This window comes from Botryllus schlosseri, chromosome 12 (genome assembly GCF_051294905.1).
Source record: "Botryllus schlosseri isolate E-star chromosome 12, Bs_hap1, whole genome shotgun sequence".
NCBI classification, from domain to species: Eukaryota; Metazoa; Chordata; class Ascidiacea; order Stolidobranchia; family Styelidae; genus Botryllus; species Botryllus schlosseri.
In genome coordinates this window covers 8,551,091-8,578,742 of record NC_137247.1, presented here as the reverse complement: position 1 = coordinate 8,578,742, position 27,652 = coordinate 8,551,091, and the positions used below count along the sequence as shown (strand labels likewise).

The 27,652-nt window shown below is 41.1% G+C and overlaps 5 protein-coding genes across 5 annotated transcripts in view; 2 read left to right on the top strand and 3 right to left on the bottom strand.

Moving 5' to 3' along the window:
- Window positions 1-1,142, bottom strand: part of LOC145452544 (histone deacetylase 4-like) — a 42,105-nt gene extending 40,963 nt beyond the window's left edge. Inside the window, exon 1 of the mRNA XM_080330712.1 lies at window positions 732-1,142. Within this exon, the coding sequence (XP_080186838.1) occupies window positions 732-759 (28 nt within the window). The 5' untranslated portion in view covers window positions 760-1,142. The remainder of the gene's footprint in view (window positions 1-731) is intronic.
- A 4,324-nt stretch (window positions 1,143-5,466) lies between these two features.
- Window positions 5,467-7,215, top strand: LOC145452123 (uncharacterized). Its single transcript, XM_080330336.1, has one exon. The coding sequence runs from the start codon at window positions 5,536-5,538 to the stop codon at window positions 6,886-6,888; it is 1,353 nt and encodes a 450-aa protein (XP_080186462.1). The 5' UTR covers window positions 5,467-5,535; the 3' UTR covers window positions 6,889-7,215.
- LOC145452122 (sphingomyelin phosphodiesterase 4-like) lies at window positions 6,755-10,042 on the bottom strand. Its single transcript, XM_080330335.1, has one exon. The coding sequence runs from the start codon at window positions 10,040-10,042 to the stop codon at window positions 7,952-7,954; it is 2,091 nt and encodes a 696-aa protein (XP_080186461.1). The 3' UTR covers window positions 6,755-7,951.
- Window positions 10,043-10,082: 40 nt separating this feature from the next.
- Window positions 10,083-12,199, bottom strand: LOC145452124 (uncharacterized). The gene has a single exon (XM_080330337.1). The coding sequence runs from the start codon at window positions 11,983-11,985 to the stop codon at window positions 11,245-11,247; it is 741 nt and encodes a 246-aa protein (XP_080186463.1). The 5' UTR covers window positions 11,986-12,199; the 3' UTR covers window positions 10,083-11,244.
- A 3,783-nt stretch (window positions 12,200-15,982) lies between these two features.
- On the top strand, window positions 15,983-27,367 carry LOC145451933 (uncharacterized). Its single transcript, XM_080330151.1, has 4 exons — window positions 15,983-17,969; window positions 18,665-18,771; window positions 21,004-21,277; window positions 26,507-27,367. The coding sequence occupies exons 1-4, from the start codon at window positions 16,904-16,906 to the stop codon at window positions 27,058-27,060; spliced, it is 2,001 nt and encodes a 666-aa protein (XP_080186277.1). The 5' UTR covers window positions 15,983-16,903; the 3' UTR covers window positions 27,061-27,367.
- Window positions 27,368-27,652: the final 285 nt, after the last annotated feature.

Here is a 27,652-nt window from a genome sequence, read left to right as displayed (position 1 = left end):
CAGCAAGTCTATAACTAATTAGAGGGGCACTGCACTCTAAAAATGATGTGGTCTCAAATTGAAGAGCAAAACGAAGAAAAAAATTTGGCAGCAGTCGTTTTCTTCAGAACGCCACCGTAATAATGGAGCTGCAATTTATTGAAATTTCCACAAAAACTTCACGCTCCAGCAGTCACGCAGAGATCAAACTTTATATTGTTGTTAGCCGATGTTAATAATGTTTTATACATAAACAATTTTTTATACATAAGAATAGGACATTATCTATTTCTGTCCTAAAGAAATGGAATACACTAGGCTCGATTTTGACATAAATCTCCTGACTGGATATCTTCCGTTGATCGCGGTATCTAAACCACCTTGGCGTGTACGACATATTTCGTATCTTGTTCATAACATCGGCTAACGGCTGCTGGTAAAAATTTTACTGCGTTTTGCCCTTCAATTTGAGACCACATCATTTTTAGAGTGCAGTGCCCCTTTAAAATGTAATTTTGAAAAAAACTGTGTAGCTATATTTCTAATTCTAATCTAATTTGAAAAAAAACTGTTCGAATATAATTCTTATTCTAGTCTAATTTGTAAAAAAAATTCCAATTCTAATCTAATTCAAAAAAAACTGAAAATTTTCCAGTTATCCAAGTCTGAACAGTGTTCAACAATGAAACATCAAATGAAGAGACAACCAAATAATTTTTTCTATCACAAAAGCATGAAACAAAAAAACATACCCCTATCTGCAGGCCGATGCTCCATCATGATGATACGAATATCCCAACTGACGATCCTTGAATCCACTACACTATGAAACGTGTACGCAGTCAATGCACATACTTTGTACCATCTAGGCTAATCAATGCATCCGATAACTTCACGGGAAGCTACAGCAGCAAAATATCACATTTGATAGCCACACTAATACCTGATATCGAAACAGAATATTGTAGATAATGAAGAAAAGTAAACTGAAGAGGTCGCTCGTAATAATCAGCACCGTGCAAGAGGCTATTACACCGCACGCCCAGCGCCATGTTATTGCCGAATTCCCTGAAGCTGATTCATACATGCTCTCTCTACCTTAACAGCGAGTGACAACAGCTCAATGGTTGAATTATTGATTCAATGACATGAGTTTAAAAATAGCCTATAAAAGTATACATGTCGCAAATCATTGCTACGGCTCAATGTCGAAAGCGAATAATTTGAAAACAACTCAAACATGTTAAAGTACTAGTAGATGAAAAAGGCGAACTAGCAATTCTTTGAGTGATATATAAAGCATGTGCAGTTGTGCACTATGCAGTGGCTATGCTACGATATCACAGAGTATATCACTTGTCTGAATATACTGAGATGTCGTATATAGCAATAAAATATTGCATACATTCAACCCAGGGCATTTCAGGCCCCATTGACTGCGCAGATATTGGGTCTGAAGCGAACTGTATGTGCCTGATGTGCACAATGGCTGGGACATGAAATATACACGGAAAATTTTCGAATAAATCAAAAATAAATACTTTAAGCCATGATGAAGGTATTTTTTGCGTCAATTTTCAGCTCATGAAGCTCTTCGCTATATATACCTCATATCAATCTTATTTGGCGATCAAGTTATTTTTGAATTTTTAGTGATTCAACCAATGAAAAGAATCGATGATCATTTCCCTTTTACAGGCAAACGATCTGTCAAAGTGAACATTGGAATTCAAAATTTGTGCGGTGTTAGGCATACCAATTTATGAATATTGCGGCTCAAAGCAACCCGGTGATATCCATTTCCTGTTAAATTGACTACTGTCTATTCAATCATAAAATTTTCACGCGTTATAGGCATTACCGCGGACTTCCCTACTATCTGTCAACTCGGAACAGGTTTGGGGAAAACTTCTGGCATCATCTTTTCAAATTTCTGAGTAAAGATATAGATGTCTTCCATGCGGTATACCCTAGACCAGGGGTAGCTAACCTTTTCGGCCAAAGGGCCACATGAGATTTACGAACCATTGAGCAGGCCACTTGAATGTTGATGACCTTCTTCAGTAGTACGATAGGAGCAAGCCGCATTAGGTAACGAAGAAAACAAGACTCATCTTAGTCAAAATCAATAACATTTATAGAACAGCACTGACTGTGCAAATCTAGCCGCGCTAAGCGTAAAAGAATTTAAAGTTAATAGATGAATTCGTTCAACAATGTTGCTACTCACAGATATTGTGGGTCGCCTCTGTATACCACTGGGTGTAAGAAAAATTTAGACTCAAATAAATCTGCCGAGACATAGCCTACACTACTTTAGGGAAATATACGTGGATCTACAAATAATGTGGCTGTCCCCTGGCTACACCAATGCGTAAGAATATATATTTTAGTCATCAACATCCTAAATTTCGCGGTCAGGCTAATGAAAACTTTGGTTGGCCTTGCAACTTCACAATAAATTACCTGGGCAATTTATGTTTTGATAATATAACCTATTTCAAAAATTACCTCGTAGGCCACGGGTTGACCACCCCAGCCGTATAGAAGTAACAGGTTTGTATATTTGCCAGTTATCTTATGGTCATGCTATGCTATTTTCGGCACGTCGCTAGATGGAATCGCTAGTAGCCTATCATATCAATACAACCATTGTAAGATATAACGACAGAAAACTACCGCCAATGTATCCTACAATACATTTGTGGCTCAATCGACCTAGTCAAAGATTGATTCAAGTCCAAATAACTCCGTAAATAGTGTATCGGCCATATAACTAGAACTGAGTGAAACAATTACAGTGGAGTGGTGAAGTCAACCGACCAGTTACCACGCTCCTTTCAAAAAACCTTTCAAAAAAATAGCTATTCTATCAGCGGCAATAATCGTTTCAGTACTTTATGGTTTATACCCAGGCATTGATACTATTAATGGCTTTATCACATACCATCCAAAACTTGTATCTTGGTGCTATATGCATGTTCATGTTCATATTGTTCAGAGGCAACATATTCGTGTAGAGATTATATGCAATATTATGATGAACACCATGTCATAATAATAATGAAGAAATATCGAAATATTCATTTTGATAAGTATAACTGATAATACTTTCATTGCAACAGCATAAATGTTGCATTTTTTATTCTATCTACAATATCATAGCATGTGCCTATGTGGTTCTAGAATTGACACTTCTAATAATAGTCAGAAACTTTATTTTGGCAGGCATCACAGTAGAAAATTTTATGAATGTATTGTATATACTAAGCTGTACTGCATCCTAACATTATTACCTACAAGCCACACAGTGTTGATGAACCTAAAATTACCTTTTCAAGCATTCGCGACCTCATGTTATATTGCTAATGATGTTGCTAATTATAAGTAGAGTTCATAGAGACATTCAAATATATAAATACAAGGTCTTGCTTGTTTGGATGAATATACATGTTTACTGAATGACTTGTTTTGACTCGAGTCACTGCCTTAAAATTATTCGACTTTATTCGGACACGACGTATGCAAAATACGGCACGAATTCTGACGAGAAGACTAATTTTCGATTCCATTTTAAAGTCATCAAAAAGTCGTAAGATGAATAGCAATTCATCGATAACTGGATTCTTTTCCCGTTAGTCATCAGCAATGATATCACAGACAAAACAGTTTCGACATAATTGGCATTATAATATCATTACCATACATTACAAACATGTGTAAATATATTCAATCAGGTGTATAAGGAGTAAACTAGGTCATTTTGTTGTTACTTTACTTTCAATGAAATCTGGTACGGAAACAAACTTCTACATCAAAGACATTTTCAGAATCCACGGTCTAATTCGCACAATTATGGATAGCAAGTCCTTCAGTGAATTCGTTACGAGCATATTTTTTTACAATTGTTTTAGCAATTGTTAGCAAAGCTAGATATAGATACGCCACCTTACTTCTCAATTCAAAATACAGAATGAGCCATGAGGTACAGTAATTTGGTAAACAATAAAATACTGGTATCTATAAGGCAGAAATGTTTTTTTATCACACAAAGTTCACACACTAATTCAACAGCGAAGAGTTAACTAAGCAGACAGACACTTCAACATCAACATGGACGCAACTTCGTGGTATTATATTTTCGTCATTTGAATATAACAAGAAAAAGTAAAATACAAATGGGCTCGGGCAAATATAAAACTCTGAAGACGCCAAATAACGCATAATATATAGCGTGAAATATTGCCTACATTCGAGTACGGGATATGCAAATATAAGAAACACAATCCCGTGGTTGCAAATCAACTAAAGCTGATCCGTGGCTCGACTTGCTAGATTGCGGTCCACCTACTTTGAAGTAACAAGATGGAACCGGATATGGATCGGGTTTTCCTTAGATGTCTGGGAGTAGCAATCCTAAACGTAAGCAATGCGACAGAGAGAGAGAGATAGAGATAAAATAGTATTACAGTACTAAAGATGGTCACCGGACATAGATGAGGCAGATTAATGTGGTAGAAGTGAGAACGTGACCGAACCAAGCAGTGGTTTCCAGCCCGGGCAAGAGCCATTACTTTGAAATATCAATTTACGATTTGTGAAGGACGCCAAGGATCAATCAATCAATCAATCAATCAGATTTATTAATATTTTCATCGTTTCGAAACATCACAAGACTGCGATACAATGAAAAGATAGGAAGGTGTCGAAACAACTTGGAGTAGTCATTAAGATCAGACACCCACCTTAGCCTAGGCGAAGTAAATAAGAGGCATGCACACTGAATGAAAAGTAATGCAGAGAATATAAGACGCAAGCGACAAAATGAGGTGGCATGTGGCGGAGGGCGAGGTCGATGTTAGGTTGTGGTCCGGTAATCCTGAAGACTGGCTAGTATTGGAAACCAAATACTCTTGTTCTCTCAATGGCAAAATTCCGAAGAGTATATTTCATTCGAACAAATTGTACCTTTTTGAAATCATATACGCACAGTGAGATTGTATAGTTATGTGGTATCAAACACAACTTATCTCGAGATCAAATGCAGTGGGGGGGAATATGTATCAGGACATGTTATTAGTACTAACATAGCAATTTACAACGTAGCTACGTTGTTAATTGCTATGGTACTAATGTACAATTTGTGGAAATTTACCGGACCACGACAGGACATTTCGATCTCGCTTCTGTGACATGCCACCTCATTTTGTATAAATTATAATAAATAAATTAAAATCTTCCAGTTCCTGTGCGTTCACATCTGCCAGTTGGAATCGAACCAAAATCATTGTGCATCGATTTAGGCAACCTGAAAATATAATCAGTGAATTCCTGGAATCCGGAAAAAAAGTTATTTTTGAACAACCATACTGCGGGCATAGCTATGCTGCGGGTACGCCGCAATATGCTGCAGCCATAGCAATTTACAGCGTAGCTACGCTGTAAATTGCTATGCTGCAGCAATGGGACTGAACCACATGGTGACGCCCGTGCAAAGAGGCGTCGCCATAGCATTGAAGGGACGCTGCGGCACAGTTCCTCAGTATATGGAAGGATATGTTTGGAGTTATTGGGAAAACGGAGCCCCTGAAAGATCGTGACCAAACATATTTCGGGAATTCGCAGAAAACATTAACAAGCAAGAACCTTAGCGCCAGTTTGAATTTTGCTGGGAATCATAGGACTCATACTCGTGATCCCCAACGTCCAGCGTCGGCAATGGCTTCAATCTCGAACGAAACGTCCGAAAAAGTGCCGTCTCTTGAACAACTGGAGTTTACCTTATCAAAGCTTAAGTCAGATATTAAAAATCTAAACGACAGTTTGGAAGAAAACTACGCTAAAAGCAGAGTATTCGCCAGGGACAGCTCCTACTATGACGAGAACAGGTACATCGACGAATTCACGAAAGAGAACACACAAACGTACCAACAGGACGAAACGCTCACAATGCTCTTACGCAGGAAGGACGATGAAGCCGTTTCTCATTTACCACCAGAAGATTCCACTTGGTTTCGCGATCCTCGGCATTTATCGACGTCAATTGGAGACTTCGAAGCTAGCGAAAGTAAAGGTGTCAGACCGAAAATGGTCTCGCCACGTAACCGCGGCGCCGGAATATTCGGAGCAGAAATGGCTACTAAGAACGTGGACGGGCAGCTCACTTCATCTGGTTTAGCAGCCAGCATGGAGACCTTCCCTGTGCGACTCACAGCACCTCATATTGTCGGAATACGATCACTCCTACCTCCAAAATTCCCTGTCAAAGAGCAACGCCCTACTACAGGTTCAAAAGAGAATAGTTCAGAAGTAACTGTAGTGCCTCATTTCCCGGTAAGAGCGCCTGTTAAAGCAAGGAGTAAAACTCCCGATCCAAAACCTCGCTGGATGCCTGTATCGTGGAATACAAACGCATGCTCCCAACCACCACCTGAGCTCAAACAATCAACGCAACGGCCCAGGCAACGACCTACATCTGCCCCAAAGAACACGGGGCTATTTGCACAAGGAAGATCTGTAACACATCACAAGTCTCTCAGCTCAGGTACCTATCCAAGGCAAATTCACCCTTTACCCAGCGAAACCGAATTGAGGTTCCTATCGTCTGCTGACAAAATCGACACACGTCGAGCACTAGTCGAAAACAGCCCCTATCAGCAAGAGCTTGCCAGGTTAAGACTCCACCGGTTGCGTGTAGAAGAGGAGTACTTGCTCCAATTAAAACGCGAGTCAGAACTGGAAAGAATCCGCGGCCCGAAGCCAAAATGGTACGAAATGACGGGACCCGAATTTCATTACGAATGCAACAAAAACACGACCCTGCACAAGAACCGAAAATCGTGGTCGAAAATATTACAGTACAGGAACGATTTGCTGCAGTCTGCGGAAGATTTCGCGCAATCGATTTGAAAACTGTGTGACGAGTGCTCCTAATTTGATTTTTTTTCGCTGCTACCAACTGTTGGACCCTTGAAAAGTCAGAGGGAATTGCAAGTGTTATGACAATCGGCACTATTGTTTCCATCTTGAGAGGCTGGAGATAAACATTACCGAACAGCATACTCCTGCAGTACTCCATAAAAATCAGTAGATACGTAGCATTGCGTTTGTTAGATTTCTAGATTGCCAAAAATGTCATTGACAATGATATTATGTTACCGCGTTTTTCCGCTTTGAAAATCATGAAAATATGATTGCTATCTGTTGTTATTCGTTACAATAAAACGGTTTCAGATATACGAGTGACGGAAATAGTTCTAAAATCGGAACTCCAGATCTCAGAGTTGAAGGGCTGTTGATGAGATTGAATCGGTTGTCGGTGAACTGGCATCTATAAAAAAACAATGATTGCATTAAACATAGGTCAAAATATTAACTACAACACCAAGCAGGGCAGACAATGAACTGTCGGACACCGCTTTGATAGTGTTGTAAACAGAGATCACTATTTCAATTCTCAGGTCTTGAGAAGACGTGGGCTTCAATGCATAATATTATGATATTTTCATCCAGAACCATTGAATACAAAGTACAGTATGCCGCATACCACATACCAGCACATTGCGGGAAGGTTAAGAACATTCAAATTCAAGAAATTTCGGTTAGATCGTATCCATTTTTTGCGGAAGGGCAGTAACTAGCAGTGTACGACTCCAGCAGCATACCAGCAATGAAAATATACATGTAGGTGCAGAATTGCGTCTGAGCTATAACCATAGGAAAAGTGTGCTTTCCTGAGGTATATTGCCTGGCAGTTTGCATGGCACTTCCCTCATCAAAATAACGTAATAAAAAAGAACAGAACATAAATTCTGTTACAAGGTAGCAATATCGAATTACTCAATTTGCGAGATGCAAAATTTGGTGGCAATATAAATAGTCACCGAGCCCCCCCATTAAGCATCAATCCCATTAAAACAAAAACTAAGTTGCGCTTGCGACAAAATCACCACTAAAAATTCATTGAAATCGATTAATACACATCATCAGAGCTGAACAGAATTTGGATAAAAACAACAATTGCAGTGAAGCCAAGAACGTTAAACAGACTCTTCGGAAAGCTAAATCCAAACAACCACAGAAACAGGAAAACCGTGAACAAACCAACAAGATTACGATAATGGGCCAGGAACCTCAAACTCAACCGCGGCTCGAGTCGTTTATTCACCCTATACCGCGTCGCGTCAATTCGCGGCACACAAAACCACCGACACGCTTTACCGACAAAAGTCCTTTCCCTGCACAAAGCATCCATTTTCGACCGGTACTTCCTATTGAACTTCGACGACAGCGCGAAAAAAAATCGGACCAAAAAGGCGCACTCGTATCCGCAAATGGGCCAGAGTTCAGGGTCGGTGTTGAGAGTGACCGGGAATTTACGCAAGTTATTACGTAGCTGATATCTCCCGGTAGGCGACAACAAAATGCGGCCATTATCGTCCACATGGTGATCGGCTATCTCCGGCTTTCCGTCTGGTGACACAGGACGTGATGCGGCCAACTTTGGTACTGGAAGATCGAATGTATCAGACAAAAATGTCATGGCGGACTTCAAGTTCTGCTTTGTGTTTTCTGCGTCCGTTACTGAATTTCTATCAGAACTAGAATCGAGCAGTGCGCCGTAGCCAAAAAATTTCAGAGTTTTGCTAGAAAAATCGTTTGTGTCACCCTCATTGGAGCTATCTCTCAAAGACTCGAGAACTTGACTGATAGTATCCATCAGCTGAGCCACTATGTCTGTAAACTCGCGAGAAAACATGCCATCGTCAGACTTCACACTATTGGAAGACGTCATCAGATAGCTACCGTAGGATCTTGACATTTCGTGAATCGAATTCTCTTGTGCCTGATCGACAAGCGTGATCAGGTTGGCCTGCTTGAATACTTTGGCAACACGTGAAAGCAGAAAGGAATTCGCCGGGGTGCCGAGATCCGTGCATTTGAGTCTTTTTATAGCAGCTTGAAATAATGAAGAGTAAAAGCGCAGATGTTGATACACAAACCAGTACCAGTCGTTGCTCACTGCTGCATCAGAGCGAACAATTCCATCTTTGCTAACATACCTCCAAGGTTGTATAAAGCTCAACCAAGTCTCGAGCACGATACGAAACGATTGGTCGCGAGGCCAAATCTCAAAGCAGTGCAGCAGAAAATCGTACAACTTTGGTGCGAATTTATTCATGATGCCGGAATTGACCTGCTCCCAAAGCGATTCGGAACGCAATTGCCTTATGTTCTCCGTGTGGGCGTTGAAGAAGAAATGCACATGTTTCACAAGAAGGCGAATTGCGCGGACGTGATTCTGCGTCGGTATTTTTCTTTCCATGGCGCCACCGATTTTGTTGAAATAATCTTCCATCCACAGTTTGGAAAAAAGCTGTGCCAGCACGTCACAGCTCAAGGTTTCTCCGTGTGATGTGATTTTCGAAGCGTTATGCCGAAGCAATGATCGGGATTGCGCGATAGAGCGGTAAGGCTTTGGAGATGATTTCAACGGCATTCCTAGGTTTAGGCTCGGAGATTTTGTATCGGATGTCATCGGGAAATAGTAGCTAAAGTATTCGCCGAGTAACAAGAAGTATGGGGCTTCCTCCAAATTCTGGATGCTAGAATTATGCTGGCTAAATGTCGGCAGACATGACTCGTGACCGATGTCCACAAAGGCAGGCTTGACCGTTATGAAATGAGCCAGGTATACGAAAAAAGCTTCAAACGGAGACATTCGATTGGGCCCTTCGTGGTATTCGGAATAGTAAGGAATCGGCACGACGCACTGCATTCCGTGCTGCATCATACGTTGAACAAGTCTAAAAAGCGGCCCTTGCAATCCCATGAAATCGCGAACGCAGAACGAGTCCTCGCGTGACAAATTTTCGCTTTTTAATCCCCATTTAAACGGTCGTTTCAAGATAATATCGTCCATGATGTCGTGGAATAGAATTTCCAGATTCTGGGTGTCGCACGAGTCAATTAATTGAGTCAGGTTTCGGCATATGTCTCGGATTGTGGCGCCGGACAGTGCTGTCGATAATGATGTTTTTACTTCAGCCTCAGATGGCTTCATATCGCTTATAGGATAATGCGTGATTTGTCAGTAATTAAAGTCTGCAAGTTGAAAATATTTAATAATAACAATGATGATCACTAACAAAAAAGGTTGAAGCAGTTTCGTTTCAAGAAAAACATGTAATAATAAACAGAACATGCTATCTTGCCATAACAAAACTAGTCGAACAAAATTTAATAGGAAGACAATATTCCTATTGAAAAGCTTCTTGGAGGTGTAGAACTTCTATATACAATTGAATAGCATATTCATATTGTAATGAATCCGATTATTTCCGGCTGACACTCGACATTTCATGCCGGCGATGTCATGTTTTGTTGTATACGATTTTTGATATACAAAGTTCTTTCCAAATGTCTACTGCTGAAAATATTCGGGTTCAATACAACATGAATTTACTATTGTCTTCCAATTGAGACAATATTTTCAATTTCAGTTACTTTTATTCAGATCATCATAAATGAGGATAGAGCAAATGCCACACTTACAAAAAATCAACCACAAATTCCCAAACATTGTAACCAAGCCTACTAATTTACTAATTCCAACATAGGTTAAAATTGATCGCCACACCAAATCCACCATAGATAGGCCTAATCAAGGCAGCTGAACATCTTAACCGAAAGTTAAGCCAGGAAAACTGTTTTCAGCAGGGCTGTAGCTAAGTCACAAGTCAATCTGATTAATCTATAGTTTTGACTCGAGTCATTTTCAGTTCGCCGTCAAGTCAGGGAGCAACGGGTTGAGTTCGAGTCACATCGTTCAATTCACTTCTGTGAAACTCTAGGGTGATATCTGGGGTCTCGCATTCAAAATGTACTCATTTTTATCACTATGAACAATGAGCATGCTCAAATGCAAACAGATAATCGACAGTTGCCGGGCCTATTTCACAAGTATTGGTTGTATGACTTAAAGGACTTGGTCAAATCGATACAGAAATTGACTTGAGTCGAGTCGAGTAATTTTTTTTTTTAAAATGAATCCTTAATCCAGCAAGAAAACATTGGATTTTGCTGTAGTTATCAACGGTTGAAATTCCGACATTAAACGCAATATATTGGTGTGCCAAGACAGTTCCCAGTGATACACCTTTGTGCAGTGTGCAGAATCTTTGGCGTGCACAATACACCGATTTCACACTGAGTTGTCATATCACACATCCAATCAAACCATATTCCTTTAGCAAATAGCAGGAGTCATCTTCTGACAGATTGTTCATGAAGATTCGAAATAGCCACTTCACCTAATGCATCAGCGAGACGCGATTCAAGTTGACCAAGTATAGCTTTCTTTTCTTCCAATTGCACTTGAGCGGCGGCAACACTCGGTGGTAAGTCTTGGTATGACTTTAACGATACACGCAAAGTCTTCAAGCGTTCCTCGAGACATTTTACTTCATTACCTAACTCGGCCAGCTTTTCATGAGAAATGTGATCTTCGAAGCCCAAGTTAGACAGAAGTTTTTTGGTCGATTGTATCGTTCCATTGTATTGATATTTTTTCTTCGAATGAAATGCCGTCGATTTATTCATTTTGCTTAAATCTTGTCTCAATTCCTCTTCTTGACTTTCAAGATGCTTTTTAGCTGTTTCGATTTCATTGTGCTGTTCCAAAGTCGAGTCCAATTTCTTTTTGTGTGATTGTATGCGCCTTTGTAATCTTTGAACGCTTCTTTTCGCGCCGCGTAATTCATTCCTCAAGCCAGATGCCGCCAACTCCAAATTTATATCATCAAATTCAATTGTCGATAATGCATCCGCAGCTGTGACTAGGGATTTTATAATATTTTCGTCTATTGCGGGTTGTCTTTGATCAATGTCTATGCCTACTGACCTCAGAACTTGCGCCATCCGACCACCCTCCGCTCTGTATTCGTCAATTTCTTTTCTCATTTGCGCAATAATGGTTGCTCTGGCATTTTTCGGCGGTAATGTCATATTTCCGTTCCAACCACTTTTCGTATGTATCACACACGGACGACTTTACTCTATTCCGAAATTTATGATTGTGAACACCTTCACCTACGCTGTAATGACAGTGATTACTAAATGCCAGAATCCTATTAACCCTGGTCCTCTATCTGTGACTGTTCCTAGGTTAATTATCACGGCGATGTCAATGCAAATTGCAAACGCCAGCCGAGTTGGTCTTCCCGCTCGCTTGAAGACCTACCCTAGAGGATTACATTTCAATGAACGACAAACCACTAGATGGGGATGTAATCATAGCAGGAATGGGGACTTGTCCTGTCATGGGGCGGTGTAGCCCATTTATACATCGGCAGGCCGTGTTATTTTTGGCATTTCAGGAGCCAGATGCCAAAACTGCCAAAAATAAAAATTTGAAAATGCCAAAAATAAGCAATTTTTGGCATATGCCAAAAATAACACGGCCTGCCAAATAGTGTATTTCGTTCATGGTGTTGTGTCAACAGGACCGCGTTACAAGCGAGAAGAGCGTTTGTGAAGGCAGGTTTCTTAATCTGGGTCCAGCCCACCCATTAGGGGTGAAAGCATGGTGTCGTAAATGGTGTGGGCACAGCGAGATTGAACGGCTGACTGTATTTGGTTTACGTCATACTTTCCATTTGTCCAAAGGCAATTTCACGACCATTTTTGACCGGCTTGTCGAGCGCTAAATTTGATAAAACGGGTATCAATGAGAAGCAGCCGCAGTACTGATTATTAAAATATAAATTATATTCTGCTCATGGAACTGGAACCCCCAAAATCAACCACGATCTTTGCATTGTGATCGAGTTGAACATTGTGACGCAACAAACTGTCTGGCTATTTCTGAGCTGCATAGTCTCGTTTTGCCAGACAGTCTTGTTGCGTCAATGTTCTTAAACAAGCTAACCTTCCCAGGACTCTTCCATGCGAGTTGGTAATATTAAAGCCACCTGAAGTGACAAAAGTCCTCCGAAAATATATCGGTAGACTGAAGGAGAAATGATAGTCGGGCTACTAAATAGAATGTGTTGAGAGACAACACAGGAAACTTCTGGAAAAGGATCGGCAAGAAAATTATTTCAGCGATGAGATCGATGACACTGGCGAAGTGATCTCTTTTCATGATGCATGGAAGACGGCTCGGCCCTCCAAAGATTTTGAAGCTCTGAAAACCTTTTGTGGATGACTGGCAACATTCTTTCCCTCAACGGCTACTGTTAAAGCCGATATTTCCCAGATTCGCTGGGCGAGAAATGAATTTAGGAGAAACTTAGCTGACTTGAGTTTGGAAGCACCGTTACAGTGCAAACGATTTAAGTCTATTCAACAGCTGCCACAATCAGCTGTTGAGCGTGTTTGTTGGGCTTTTCTTTCTTTTTTTTGCTTATTGGCACCGATTCCGATGGATATTGCACATTTTGTGGTTTTTTTGATATTAATATCCTATGAAATCGTTAGGTTTTTTCTTCTTATTGTTTGTTGGCACTGATTATACGTGGATGCTGCACATTTTGTGGTGTCTTTTGACAAACTGGCCCAAATAAAGCGTTTTTGTGACTAATTCGAGGCTGAAACTATCTATTTAGAGGACGATGCCAAAACTGCCAAAAATAAAGATCGAAAAATGCCAAAAATAAGTTATTTTTGGCAGTTTTGGCATATGCCAAAAATAACACGGCCTGTACATCGGTCATCAGTGGTTCTCAACCTCCCGGTACAGTCTGGAATGGGTAAGTAGTTCGCAGCAACCTAGCACTTTGAGCACACGCATTTATCATTTGCTACCATCGTTTACTTTTTCTTTTTTATTTTCCTTTTTAAACCAACATTTTTTACAGCCTGACTTTATAGAGTCAAGTACACCTGTTTGATGCTGGTGAGATCAGACTAGTTGATCTCAACGGTTATATCGATCATTCCTATCTGATACCGAATACTGTGCATGCATTTTTTCGGTACCACCATCGTTGCCGTCTGTTTTTCATGTATTTTGGTTAGATGAAAATAAAGACTCTCTCTCTCTCTCTCTCTCTCTCACACATTTGACAGCGACACAATCTACACGTGAAAACCGGTATTTTTTTTGGAAATGTCGCGAACGTCTACTAAAAATTCCGTCCACTCGTCTAGAATCACAATTATCTGTGTATAGTTCCCGATTTTATGTCTGTTATTGAAACTTGAAAAAATTGTCCTCTTTTTCGGATGTGAAAAGAAGGCATCCTGTCTGGCTAGGCCTCCACATTAATTTGAAGTAGATCTTGCATGGTTTCAAAAAAGGTTGGTCACCACTGACTCAGTTCAAATGACATCTCGGTTGAGAATCACTGGTATACATAAAGCGGTTTGTTATCCATCAGTATTCCTTTTAACTAGCTTTAACATTATTTCTGTTGTTCAATAGCTCCACATTGAACTTTACGACGACAGCCTTACTGCGTTTGTGTATTACATTTGTCGTTGTCACGTCAACCACATGCACAGTCCAATTCACTGTCAGTTGTTTTCAACTTGATGCCACAACCCCCGCGGATTCTTTATCCCTTTTTTGGGGGGGGGTCCTTTTTATCAATATCCAGTTAGGTACCAAAACTTAGGGGTGTGTCTCGGAACATTTTCAAATCGCAAATCGGGTCGAAACGTGCTAAACGGATAAACGTATCTTTAACAGGACTACATCCCCTCCGAACCAATGATTTATATCTACGTGCTATAACGGTTGAACCGACGACGATTTCGAGGGTTCGGTCTAACTCTCACCATTTCATTATGTATTCGTTGGCATAATTAAACAACTTTTGAAGAAAAAAAATTAAAAGACATTTGCTTAAAACACTGTTTAATTATGTATTCGTTGGCATAATTAAACAACTTTTGAAGAAAAAAAATTAAAAGACATTTGTTTAAAACACTGTTTAAAACACCATTTGTTTGCAATCCTAACAATATAGAAGGGCCTAAAATCATATTTGATATGTGTTCTAATTCCACCTCGGTATAGTAATTGACAATTGATACAATGAGCATGAAAATCGCACAACAACTAAAGGCTGAAAATTATTCCATTAAAACTGGCCATTTGATCTATTGGTTTCAGCTTTATCGATTCTTCAATTGATAGAAACATGGGACTGTACATTTAACAACATTAAGGACTTGCAGGAATCCTTAGGGAAACAGTCCAATCAATATCTCAAACCAAACGTCTATTTGCCGTCGTCTGGAGGATAAAAAATTATTTTAACTCTGAATTCTATCAAAATAGTTCCCAAGACGTGCAGCTCTGCGGGCTTTTCGGAAATCGGTTTAATCCGATTAAATATGTGATACGGGAACCGTGAATGCTAATGGTGTCTGGTTTTCACTTGTCGTAGAAACAGTTGGATTGGATACGCAGGTAATCCCAATTTCCGCAAAAACATCAAACTTATACTTATTTCGACTTTATTCACTCGTTGTTGAGCTAATGCGTATAGCCTACTATTGAAAAAATTCTCTTAGCATATAACTTTTACTATCATTCAGACTAAATATATTGGCTTACTTTTGTTGTATACAGAAATATATATCGGTGATGAGAGTGATAAATGTTACCCAATGCAATAAATTGACAGGTATAGTTTACTCGGGAGTCAGCTAGACACAGAAATGGTTTAACTTTTCGATATCCATAGGGCACTGCTTGGCTTCGCGTAATAGTTATACTGCAGTGCATATGCGACCACTATAGTCCGGCAGGTATAAGGTGCAGAATCGTTATGATAACAAGAATACGGATATCATACTATTACGAAGATCCACCAACAGTCCAACAGCAGGGTAGGCCTACATACAAATACCGGAAATATAGGATCATGTGTATTAGCCCTTGCCTCATAAACATTCTAAAAATAAATATCATCATCGATATGCTAGTTGCATTATATATAACCGCTAGGGCTGGATATTTTAATGGTGAATCTGTAGAGTATAGCTTTCAGTTAAAAGTGTTGATGTCATAACAATTGAGATCCAGCTAGTTACAAGTTCTCTATGAATTTCGTCTCTTCCAATGTTTTCGCCTTTACAAAGGCATACGAAAGAATAACTCGATGTGTGCGAGTGCGATTGAAACAATTTTTGTGGGGTATCGTTCTACTATTTATGCCTACATCCAAATGTTTTTGGTCCATGACGACCGAAATTTCATCGCGATTAATTCCACAATATTCGCATGATAAGGACATGATTAATTCAACTTCATATATACAAATCCGTGATAGCTTCCTAGAAAACGTACATCAAACGATGCGCACTGCGGGTAACCTGTCACAATGTTTTGGAACGTAATTAAGGAGATGTAAAAAGATTCTAATTGCCCAATGCCCATGCGTCAATGAGTATCTATTCCGGTTTTCTGAATACGATTAGAGATTTTTTTCGACGAGTATGACTTGGGTATCTAACGCGAGACAAATCACCGTGTATATAGAGCCGTACAGGCCTGTAAACATATATAGCTTATACCTACAATCCTACATATACGCTGTATGCTCGAGTCGTCAGTATCATCCGGAATAAGAAAAAGAGCAACCGAAAATAACAGTTACATTTAGAAAGCAGGCGTTCCAGTTGGGTCGTAAGAAGTTGACATTCCGTTCTTCTTGGATGCCTGAGCCAAATGAAGGATACCGATCTGAATGTGTTCTGATAGCCACGCAATCGCAAATTGATATTACGCATGTCTGTGTGTGTGTGTGTGTGTGTGAGTGTGTGTGTGTGTGTGTGTGTGTGTGTGTGTGTGTGTGTCGAGGATGCTATAGTTCCATATTTTAAATCTTTCACGTTAAAACAGGTAACGGACAAAAATAATCCGTATATATGACTTCAGTATAGTATAGTAGCGGTACAGCCTAATGCAGCCATGATCGTTTTAATTTCGACGATTTTGTTTATGCAACTCGGATTGCGTTGCTATGCCGTGGAATGGACGTCCGAAAAGTTGCCCTTAGACTGTCACTGTGAACAATGGAACGACACTGCGTTTTCAACTGATATAAAGTGGAAAACATACCCGTTTGCGGTGCCTACAAAGTACAAAAAAGGCTTCGTTCCAAGGTACTGCCGGTACGGGCTGAAAATAGAAAGAAAACTATGCTTGCGAGGAACCACAGGTGAACAATCATCGTTCCATAAACCAGCCTGTTCCGTATCCCAATTAATGGAACATCGTTCATTTTACCTGAAAAACAATCAATGCTCCAGGAGATTTGAGAAATCCAAAGTCACGGAAACGTGCGAAGGCAACAATTGCCAGAAACCGTACAGGCGCAGCTTCACGCCGTGCTACAAACGAAAGCTACTGAAGGAAATGGTGTTTTTCTGCCGGGTCGACTGGGAACGATGTGACGTGGAATCGTGTCAGGAGAACGCACGAGGTTACAGAGTATTTCACACTACGATCAGCGCTAACTGTTCTCAATCAGATTGTGATGCTGTAGCATCCCCGGGTATAGTTACTTACCAGACGACATGCGAGCATGTATCAAAGTTTAGCGGGCAGTCAGGCGACAGGCCACCGTGTAACCCTGACACGTTCGTTCAGTCCGATTTGCAGACGCTGAAATGCCAGAGGAGTTCATACTGCAAGCCACCCACTACTAACATGGCGTTTATGGATCCTGTTGATTCGACTTACGAAGATATCGATTATTACGACGCTACAACGTTTACGGAATCAAACGAACCGGAAACCTATCCGGATTACACTTGGCCGCTTACTTTACCGCCAATTACTGACACTACGGTTGAAGTTGTTTCTGTTCCATGGCGCGGATTTATCACCGCTATTATCTTGGGAGGAATCGCATTGCTTCTCATAATTCTTTGCCTCACAGCCATTCTCTGCCGATCGTTGCTTTGTACGCAAGGAGAAAGAAAAGTCGGTGTGTACGAATTAATGAGAAAATCCAGGGATTCATTGGAAAGAGGTATGTATGTCTTTGTCTAACCGTGGATTGCGAAATATTTCGAAAATCTTATACTGTTTTTGTGCAGTGATAAATTCCTTATTTCGTCCAAATTATACGAAGTAGCAGATTAGAGTTTTCAACTACTTAATATCAAATCATTATGCTTGTGTTTACCTGCAGTGGGCCTACATCAGATATTCACAGTAGAACTTACCACAGCATTACCTATTTTCACATTTTGCATAAATAAGGTTATGGAGATAGAAATGAAACCGGTTCTCGAACATTTGAAGTCGAAATAAAATAATCTGTAAGCCTATCACCATTGTATGAACGAGCCCATGTCCAATAATCATACCTAAATCGTACAAACGGTTCGACAATATAAATAAGGCAATGTAGCGTATAACCGTCACATCCAAGATCGTGTCGGGTAGCCACGTTAGTTGTTTGAATATTCGATATGTGTCTCAAACTCTCAATGTTCGTAAGACAATTTTGATGTCGCGCAGACATGCTCTTGTATATGGCAGATAGCGAGTGATTAGAACACAAAACGTTACAAAATTATCGGACGCTAGCGGCTTGTATGTTATGACTCAATTGATAGGATACACACAACGCATTCCATATGTCCCGCGCAGTCGTGGGATTAGATTTGTCCCGATCCCTTGCTTAATTTCGTTTTGCGTAATAGCGTATCTCGTTGACAGGATGTACAAAATTAAGTTCCCTGGTTTCGCGCCGGAAAGACGAATTAAGGCGATCTCCCCGAAGGCCAGCAAGGAACATCTCGGCTCAAAACGAAAGGGTCGAAGAGGTTTGTTTTTACTACACTGATAGCTAAATTATTCATCAACTCGATCTGTGTTTGTAAAACTTCGGGTACCCCTCCGGCCGTCGTTGTAAGCTGGCCCATGCAGTGAATATAGCCACGATGTGGATATTTTCAGTGAAAATATAGAAATCTTACGAACATTATCTTACTGTTTCAATGGTTAGCTTATTCAGTTTTCTTCCAATTAACCAGTCCTATTTTAAACACGGAATACGAATAGTCGTTAACCATTAAACCAGTGGTTCTTAACCTTTTTTCTTCCAGCGCCCCCTTTCAAAAATTATCGTGCTCCAGCGCCCCCCAACTTCATATTGTAAGGACTGTAATGAAGACAATGAGTAAGAGGGAGGGCCGTAACAGCACTTCGTGAACCCCCCTAAAACGATTGCCTTGCGCACCCATAGCGTGATAAACTGAACCTCCGAGGGCTTCGCCCCAACGAACCCCATATCGTGATTTTGATGGTCAGCAAAGTTTGTGTGGCCTGGTCGCCCAGGGTACCAAAATTTTCTATAATGCATGAATGAATAGTTGGTAATTACATATATAAGTCGCTATAAACTTTTTATCCTCTCAGTCCACGTAATCAGATTTACCAGCAGCACTGAGTGAGCTGTTGTATAGGAAAATAAAGGGCACGTAATTAATAATCAAACATATTCGGGCGTGCCCGCAGGTACAATTATTCGTTACCAGGGCCGTAACAGCACTTCGTCAGCCCCTCCCCCCCCCAAACAAAAACGTTGGTCCAGGGCCCACATCGGGTGATAAACCAAACTTCCGGGGGACTTTACTCCCAGACCCCAATTAGGCTGTCCTCTATTTGCTGATAGCCTATTAGGTATCTACATTGGGTGTCCATTTACTGAGGCAGCTATTCTCGCCTAGTCGCGCGCGAAAAATTTCACTAATTAATGATTAAATTGTTCAATAACATCGGGAATTGCATGTAAATTGAGATCAATCAGCTCACGTAAACACATTTACCGGTAGAGCTGAGTGAGGTGCAATGTTCCCTCTAAGCTGCGCACGTGCGCAGTGCTGACACGGTCTCTGCGCACAGAAAATCTACGTTGCGCACAACAAATCCGAAGTTATTACCTTTTTTTAGTCGTTACGCACTGTTGTTCAAGGGTCAGCGCAGTGAGTTGTTGAGTGTGCGCAGACTCATTAAACCTTAAAGCGAACATTGTGAGGTTTCTTGGAAACTGTAGGGCCCGTTACTAATAATTAAACATATATTCGAGCGGGCGAACCCGTTGGTATGACTTCGTTGCATGATGTTATTTCGTGACCCCCTGTCTGCAATAACAAAAAATATAGAATCGCTCAACGGGGATATCGCCCAACAGGAATATCCCTGTCGCCCAATCGTACTAAACTAAAAGACGCACACGATTTCAGATTGGTATATCTTCACTGACATATAATTTTTCCCTGCCAGATGGAATTCGTCTTCTGGGGTTCAGATTGCCAAGACAGGAACATTCGGTGTCAGTCATTTAGGCGCCCATGGACAATTAAACCTATATGTATTTTGAAGGCTATATGTAACGAAGTTTTCGGTGTTAATTTGATCTGAATACTCATTAAGGATATGTCCTATCACCACATCATCTACTGCGAAGCCATTTTTCTCCAGCGCCCCCCATACCGCCCCCCTGAGCCCAGCGCCCCCCATATCGCCCCCCGAGCGCTTCCGCCCCCCTTCATAATCGCCAGCGCCCCCTGAGGGGCGCTGGGGGCAAGGTTAAGAACCACTGCATTAAACGAATAAACGATCCAACAAACGCACCCCAAGCAGTCGCCACTTTAATATAATGCAGCTTCTTCTTCTACCTTCCTCTACGGCTTTGAAGCAAAGATTCCTAATTTGATACATTTGGATTTTGTATAATAGAAAGTATTTTGTTGATACTGAATCACTTTAACGAGAAAACATCCACGACTAATCTGCTGCTAAAAGCATGCTACGCCTCGACTAAATCTCCTTTTCCAATGTATACTTACTTGAGTACTTTTCTCGTCTCTCACTATCTACTTCTTTCTAATTGAAATAGTTCTGGCATATCGTCGAAACCACTAGTTCTGCTTGCAATTGGGTAGAAAATTTTTATTCCAACTTGAGTAGCAATGCCGACTACTTTGGACATTATGGGTGCTCTTATTCTCTACTTTCTGTTCATACTCGGAACGGTCGCGGTTATTTTTCAGGAACCCGCCGAAGAATACAAAAACGACGCTCTGAGCCACGATCATGGTGGCGAGATATACTGGTCTCTGTGCGACAAGGACGGGGGAAACGTCCAATCCTATTACATGAAGAAATCCGATTCCGCGAGCAGTTCCGGGTTTTCCGGAAGCGACAAAAGCCGTTCGCGAATTCTCCCGAAATTACCCGAATCCAGAAGCGAAAGCGTCTTCAGATACGAGCACGGCACTGACCGTCACACTTCCTACAGCGAAAAAGATCCCACTTCACCTAACGGTTAGTTTCTATCTTGATCAATCTAGGGATGGTGTGAACGTGAGGTTCACGTTCGCGTTCTGTGTGTGAACCTTAGAAATTTACAGGTTCACGTTCACAAACGAACCTTGGTAGGTTCTGCACTGTGAACCTTTTTCATAGAATACCATTTTTCACGTCATTATAACATCTTTGGTTGAAATTATTTGGATTTCAACTTCTCACCACTCTGTGCATGGCGCTTGCAGCATAAAAAAATCAACACCAAACGGGCATGCAGCTTGCCAATCTCAAAAATTATACTTGCTTTTGTACAAAAGTTTGCTCGAAATATCCAGCTTTCCGTTTGTGAATATTTAGTGACTCTCTGCTCTGAGCTTGACCCGAAATGACACAACATCAAGAGCACAATACACTACATGACGGTAGTCAGCGAATAATGCTTTTTTACCAATCAATGCAATTGATATCGTTGGCTGATGTAAAAAATCTAGCAGGTGTACGGAGTCCTTGATTTCATGTTTATTGTATCATAAAAACCAAATCTGGGGTGTGGCTACTACTGTATAACTTGTTGATGCGGTAATATATGTAGGAGGTACAGAAACCCGTTTTGTACTAGCAATACTCGGACGCCAAATACATTGTCCGATCTGGCCTAGACCGTTAAGGCGTAAGCAAATATTCCCTTGCAAGTCCTCGTCGAAATTGTTGGCAAAGCGACGAAAGATATTGATTTTATGGGAATATTATATCATTTGATTGCCCCAGTTGATACATTTGGCGACGTTTAAAACGTCAATATGTAGGCCTACTTCAGTATTGTGGCGCGAATCGTCATAGGAATTAGCGATATGACGTCACGTGACGTCATGAGGTTCACGTTCGCGTTCACACAGAACCTTTCAAAAAGGTTCGCGTTCGCACGAACCTGAACCTTTCAGAGGTTCACACCATCCCCATTAAATACTAAAATAGGTCATTCTGTTTCGACAGATTATTATCTAAGATGCGTCATATCAACGGAAAATTATAACTAACGCAGTGTTATCTGTATACCATATCTTCAATTAATATGACGGGGTCAAATTAGTTCATCGTGTTCTTTTTTTCGAGGCGTGTGTAGCACGCAACATGCCTACCACAGAGTGAGCATGAGAATAAATGAATGACGCATTTGCGCAGGTTTGTAATTGTAACCAAGTCACAAGGTTCCGAGTCCCAATTCAGTCTTACTTTTATGATTTCGATTCGAGTTACGTCGAGTTATTTTCAATTCACCACTTATTGTCAAGTCCGAGTCCAAGTCTGTGAGCAGAGCGTCGAGTCAGAGTTGCAGTGTTGAAACTGGAGTCAGAGTCAAAGTCGTTGTGATCAGTCTGGAGCTCAACCTCCTTTAACTATACTGCTCCGCTTGGGTAATATTGTATGCCTCGCATTCGTAATATACCAATTTCCTCACTGTTAGCAGTTTCTGGCCCTATTTTTCAAGAATAGTACCGATAGACGAAATACGAATAATGTGGTGACTTTACTATTATTCGAAGTTGCGATGGAATGCCTGTCTTGGCCGTGGGAGTCTCGAGTCATATGTCAAGGTCGAGTCATGCACAATGACTCGAGTACTAGTCGAGTCGTCACACAAATCGACCCAAGTCTATTCGAGTCGATTCATTTTCCGTATTTTAAGAGAATGACTCGAGTCGAATCCAGTTACCGAAAAATTGTTACTCGAGTCGAGTCATTGCAACCAGGGCTTCGGAGCCGGAGCAAGAAGCCGGAGCTCTGGAGCAGTGTATTGTCAGCGGAGACGGAGCTGGAGCCGGAGCTTTACATAAAATCCAAGAGGAGCCGGACCCGCAGCTGGAGCCGGTTCTATGAACACTTGAACAGTCGCTCCGGCTCCGATGTATTTCATATGATGCTTTGCTTTTACTGATGGCTGGATTCACGTCATTTTACGATAATTTAATCGCTCAAAAATTGAGAATTGTTGCAACGTTGGCACCACCTTTTCTAACCAACCAGTAACCATGTTCAATTGTTTATACACAGGCGTCAAACCTGGGTAGGCTGGATTTGCCGCGCTTACTCCGTAATTACTGTATAGTACAGCGGTTCTCAACCGGGGGTCCGCGGACCCCTAGGGGTCCGCGAAGCAATTTCAGGGGGTCCGCGAGACCTCTAAACTTTTTAAATGGTTGATAACCTAATTTTTATTTTATTTTTTAATTTGAGAAAGCATGATGCAGTTTCGCACCACAACTGCTAAAACCTCATGACTCATATCATAATAATAATTGTCTGACATGAACTATTGCAGTGTGGATATTCATTTTCATTGCCAATTTTCCATTAACCTGCTGATACAAACACATTGCCGTTTAGTGACGTTTTATTTGGGTTTGTGAAAAGTATAAAAATATGGAGATAGTAACGTCAATCAGGTAGACTTCGTAATGTCTGCGAAACCTTCTCGATTTGAAGTTGTCAGTCTCATCAAATTAGTGTACAGTCGTTTGAAATAAAAATTTCCGAAGTATTTCCCTAATTTGGCGCATTCTTATTGCGGATGCCCTCTATCGACAAGGCTGGTTTTTTGATGAACAAGGAGTGGTTCGTTGCTATCAAAGCATTACGCTCCAAACCTGAAATTCACATCACCAGCTATATTGGTATGCAGCCTTGTCTTGTTAATGTTCAATTGTTCATGGTCGAAAATGTTTGCTCGTAAAAATATATGTAAACCCGAACAGAACAAGTCGTTCCATGACAGTCTTTCTCAGGTTGGAAAACTTGTATCCATTATTTGGCGCATAAAATTTGTCTATACTTTTAGATTAGGATTTCACTTTGATGGCAGAAACTCTCTGCGGACCGATCAAAATGCCGTCGCGGGCCCAATCCGGCCCGCGGTCCGTATGTTGCCCGTCGCTGCGCTAGATGCTATGTTCATAAAATATATGTTTCTTCATTTTGGGCGCCATAAATGTTACGATCACACCAAAAGTATCGTCGGAAGCGTTATGCGTTAATATAGCATTAGCCTCCATCTGTCTTTGTAGAAATGGTTTTCGGCACTACTCGTTCATATCAAAACGAAGACGCGAATTTTCAAGACACGACCACGTACTTCAATAAATACAGCAGCAAAATTAGCTTTGGAAAAATAAAAGTCTTCCAATTTCTACATAAATGTATGATGTTATTTTCAAGAAAAATCATTATTTTGCTGTTTATCACAAGCCTACAATTCATGTTTTCACAAATGCACAAGACAGATATGAAGGTTGCGCAATAATAGAGCTAAAATTGAACTAAAACTTGAGGGGGTCCGCGGGGGTCCGTGACGGTCAAAAGGGGTCCGCGAAGCCAAAAAGGTTGAGAACCACTGGTATAGTAGGTATACCCTCAAATTCGTTATCGGCTCAACACCGATGGCCAATTGTGTGGTTCGAAAAAATAATGAAAACCATGCATGTCACAAAACGGGGTTGATGCTTGTGTGAGATGAGCAATATACCTTATTAGTGTTGAGACGGGTATATATAAGCGACACCATAGGATATAATAACCATGACATTGCTGCACGTGCCCATGTTGATTTAGAGGCGCGCATGCCGCACGCCGAGAACCACTGTCTCCTTTATGAATTGTGCGAGCAAATGCACGTTCTTCGTTGATAGTTTTTTTGAATCGTAGCGTCAAATTGGTTAGTGTGTTATCGGTTTTGCCTATGAACTGAAATTCATTCAATGGCTCGATCATTTACTCCAGTAACGATTGGCGGACGTCAATCGGGAAATGCACCGAAGCAGCCCAGATCGCTGTTATAGTCTCGGTAGTCCGCATATAGCCTACAATTGCCGCGATGCGAGCTATTCAATGCGGTGTTCGAACCTTGCTCTGGTGTTGAATATAAGAGGGCAATTAGTGATTAGATGCGCGCTTTCCAATTTCTAATCATCAATTTTGTGTATTCATTCTTGTCTGCTTGATACACTCGTATTCTTGAATTGTCGCGCAATGTCATTTGTGAGCTTGCAGTATAATTGGTTACTGACTTGAACAGTGCACGACGTTAAATTAGGCTCTCAAACATTGATGCACTTCCAGATTGTCAGTGGCACTAATTTCGAGTTTATTCGATTCGTTTGACGGGGAACGTTCTATAATCCACTAAGCTTGATCGACCACGGACGGACTGGTAACGAGCGCACCAATGTCGAATTTGAAGCCATTGGAAAGGTGGATTTTTCCTGCTAAGGTCGCGAAATGCGCTCATTTCTGTAGTTACATCTGAACAAATCGCATCATTTCAAGATTGAATTGGACTGCATGTCTTGATATTAACGGGCGCAGTACCGGTATTAAAACATCTCGTCACTGTTAATGCTGTATCATGTGTGCAATGTACATTGCACATGCAATGACATGGAGTAAATTGTGTTCTCGTGCCGATATGACGTCATCGACAGACGACACGCAGTAATTAGTACGGCATAGGACTTTGCATACTACCACAAAATGATGGTTCCTTGCGGCGGCTACAACCGAACCATAATTGCCGGAGCCGATGCTGGAGCCGGAGCAGTGGTATCAATGAGCTCCGGAGTTTAGAGCCGGAGCTAATTCATCATAGAAGAGAGCTCCGGAGCCGGAGCTGGAGCAGTTTAAAATTTATCACTGCTCCAAAGCCCTGATTACAACCCTGCATTTTACTTTGAGTGCGATCGGAATAAGGTGCAGTCCTCAAAGCAAAATTTCGTAGGCGTCTTAGTCTATATTAGCCCATATTAGAAATGTACAGGATTAGGATTTTGGATTCTAACCGGACAGGCATCCGGCAGGTTATTCTCAAACAGAATCGGATCCGGATTCAAATTTTTGCCCGACTGCCGGATCCGGAATAGGACAGGATTCTAAATTTCTAGGGCATGAAAGTGACTTTCTGATTGCTTACTTCCATGCTTTGTATGAACTTGGATTCCATCATGCGGATGCATTTTTCGAAAAATTACTCAGCTCCTATTATACACCAGAGGCACTGTCGATAGGACTGTCCATATAAAAGTGATGCAAACCTGTAAAAAAGCCACGTTCTACTTTACAAGGTCCAAATTATAAAAAGTAGGTAGTTTTTTTCATAAAAAGTCGAGCAGAAGTGGAATTAGACCAAAAACATATCCAGTTGATAAGTGTAGTGCAAGTATAGGCAATGCTCACGCATCTCAACGTATAATTTTACAGGCTTGACTACGAACAGAGTGGGCGGCTCTGACAGTTGGAGGTACGACTTGTATTCGCCCAACATTCCGAACAATCATCCGTTGACAAACACCGGAAGAGTCCGCGAGTCTTTCGATGACATCATCAGCGAAATATCGACATTGAGAAGAGACCTTTCCTTCATCACGACAAGATCGCGACCTAACCCCGGCTCGAGCGATGACAGTAAATTACCTACCGTCCGCTACAAGTCAGCGCTAAGCGATAGCTCATTAGTATCGCCAGACGTGTATGCGAAAGTAACATCATCTCGAAGAAATAATTCCGAATCAGCCCCGCCGCAAATGCCGCCCATAGATTCTTGTAGAGTTACGTCCGCCGCTCAGCAGAATCCGGCTATAAGCGTGCTTCACCCTCGAGACAGAAGTTTCGGTATGATAAGAGACTGGGAATCGCCTCGAGTAGGTAAAATAGTTATCGACACGACCCGAGCTAAGATGGAAACTCGGGATACACCCGGTCGGAACGCAGGATCGGAGTATTTCACAGGTAACCTCGGCAGGCAGAGGATGTGAGAAGGCAAAGTGTGAATTCCGAAGAACCATCGAATCCAAAATCAGAGTCCACACCCGCATCGAAATCTCTAGCCGATCGAGAGTGTGCCTTCGCTAAGTATCACTGCACGGAGTGCACGCGTACGAAGTAACTGTATGACACGCAGGACAAGTGCAAAACGTCTTTCTTGATGAAGACTTCCAAACTATTGTGATGCGATTGAGATATTCATTATCCGGCCCGCAATACGTAACATCTTACAGGCATATATGGACATTGGACACATGCCCATTGCCCATACCGCTTGAAAATATATAAAAGACCGCATTTTTGTTTGGTTACGATTGATGCTGGAATAAGGTAGCCTATTCAGTCTCCAGGGCAAATTTGGATATGTCGCTAATCTGTATTACCTCATGTACTCTTCCTGTCTATACGACGATATGCTCTCACGGCGTACATGTTTTCCATTTATTCAAACAATTACCGCTGAAAAAGACACAATAGTAGGCTTACCATATTTTGGAAATCAAAAAAGAGGACACTTTTTCAGAAATTCCAAACTTGCAAAACCGTAGAAGAATTCTCAAAAACCGGTGAATTTTTCCCACT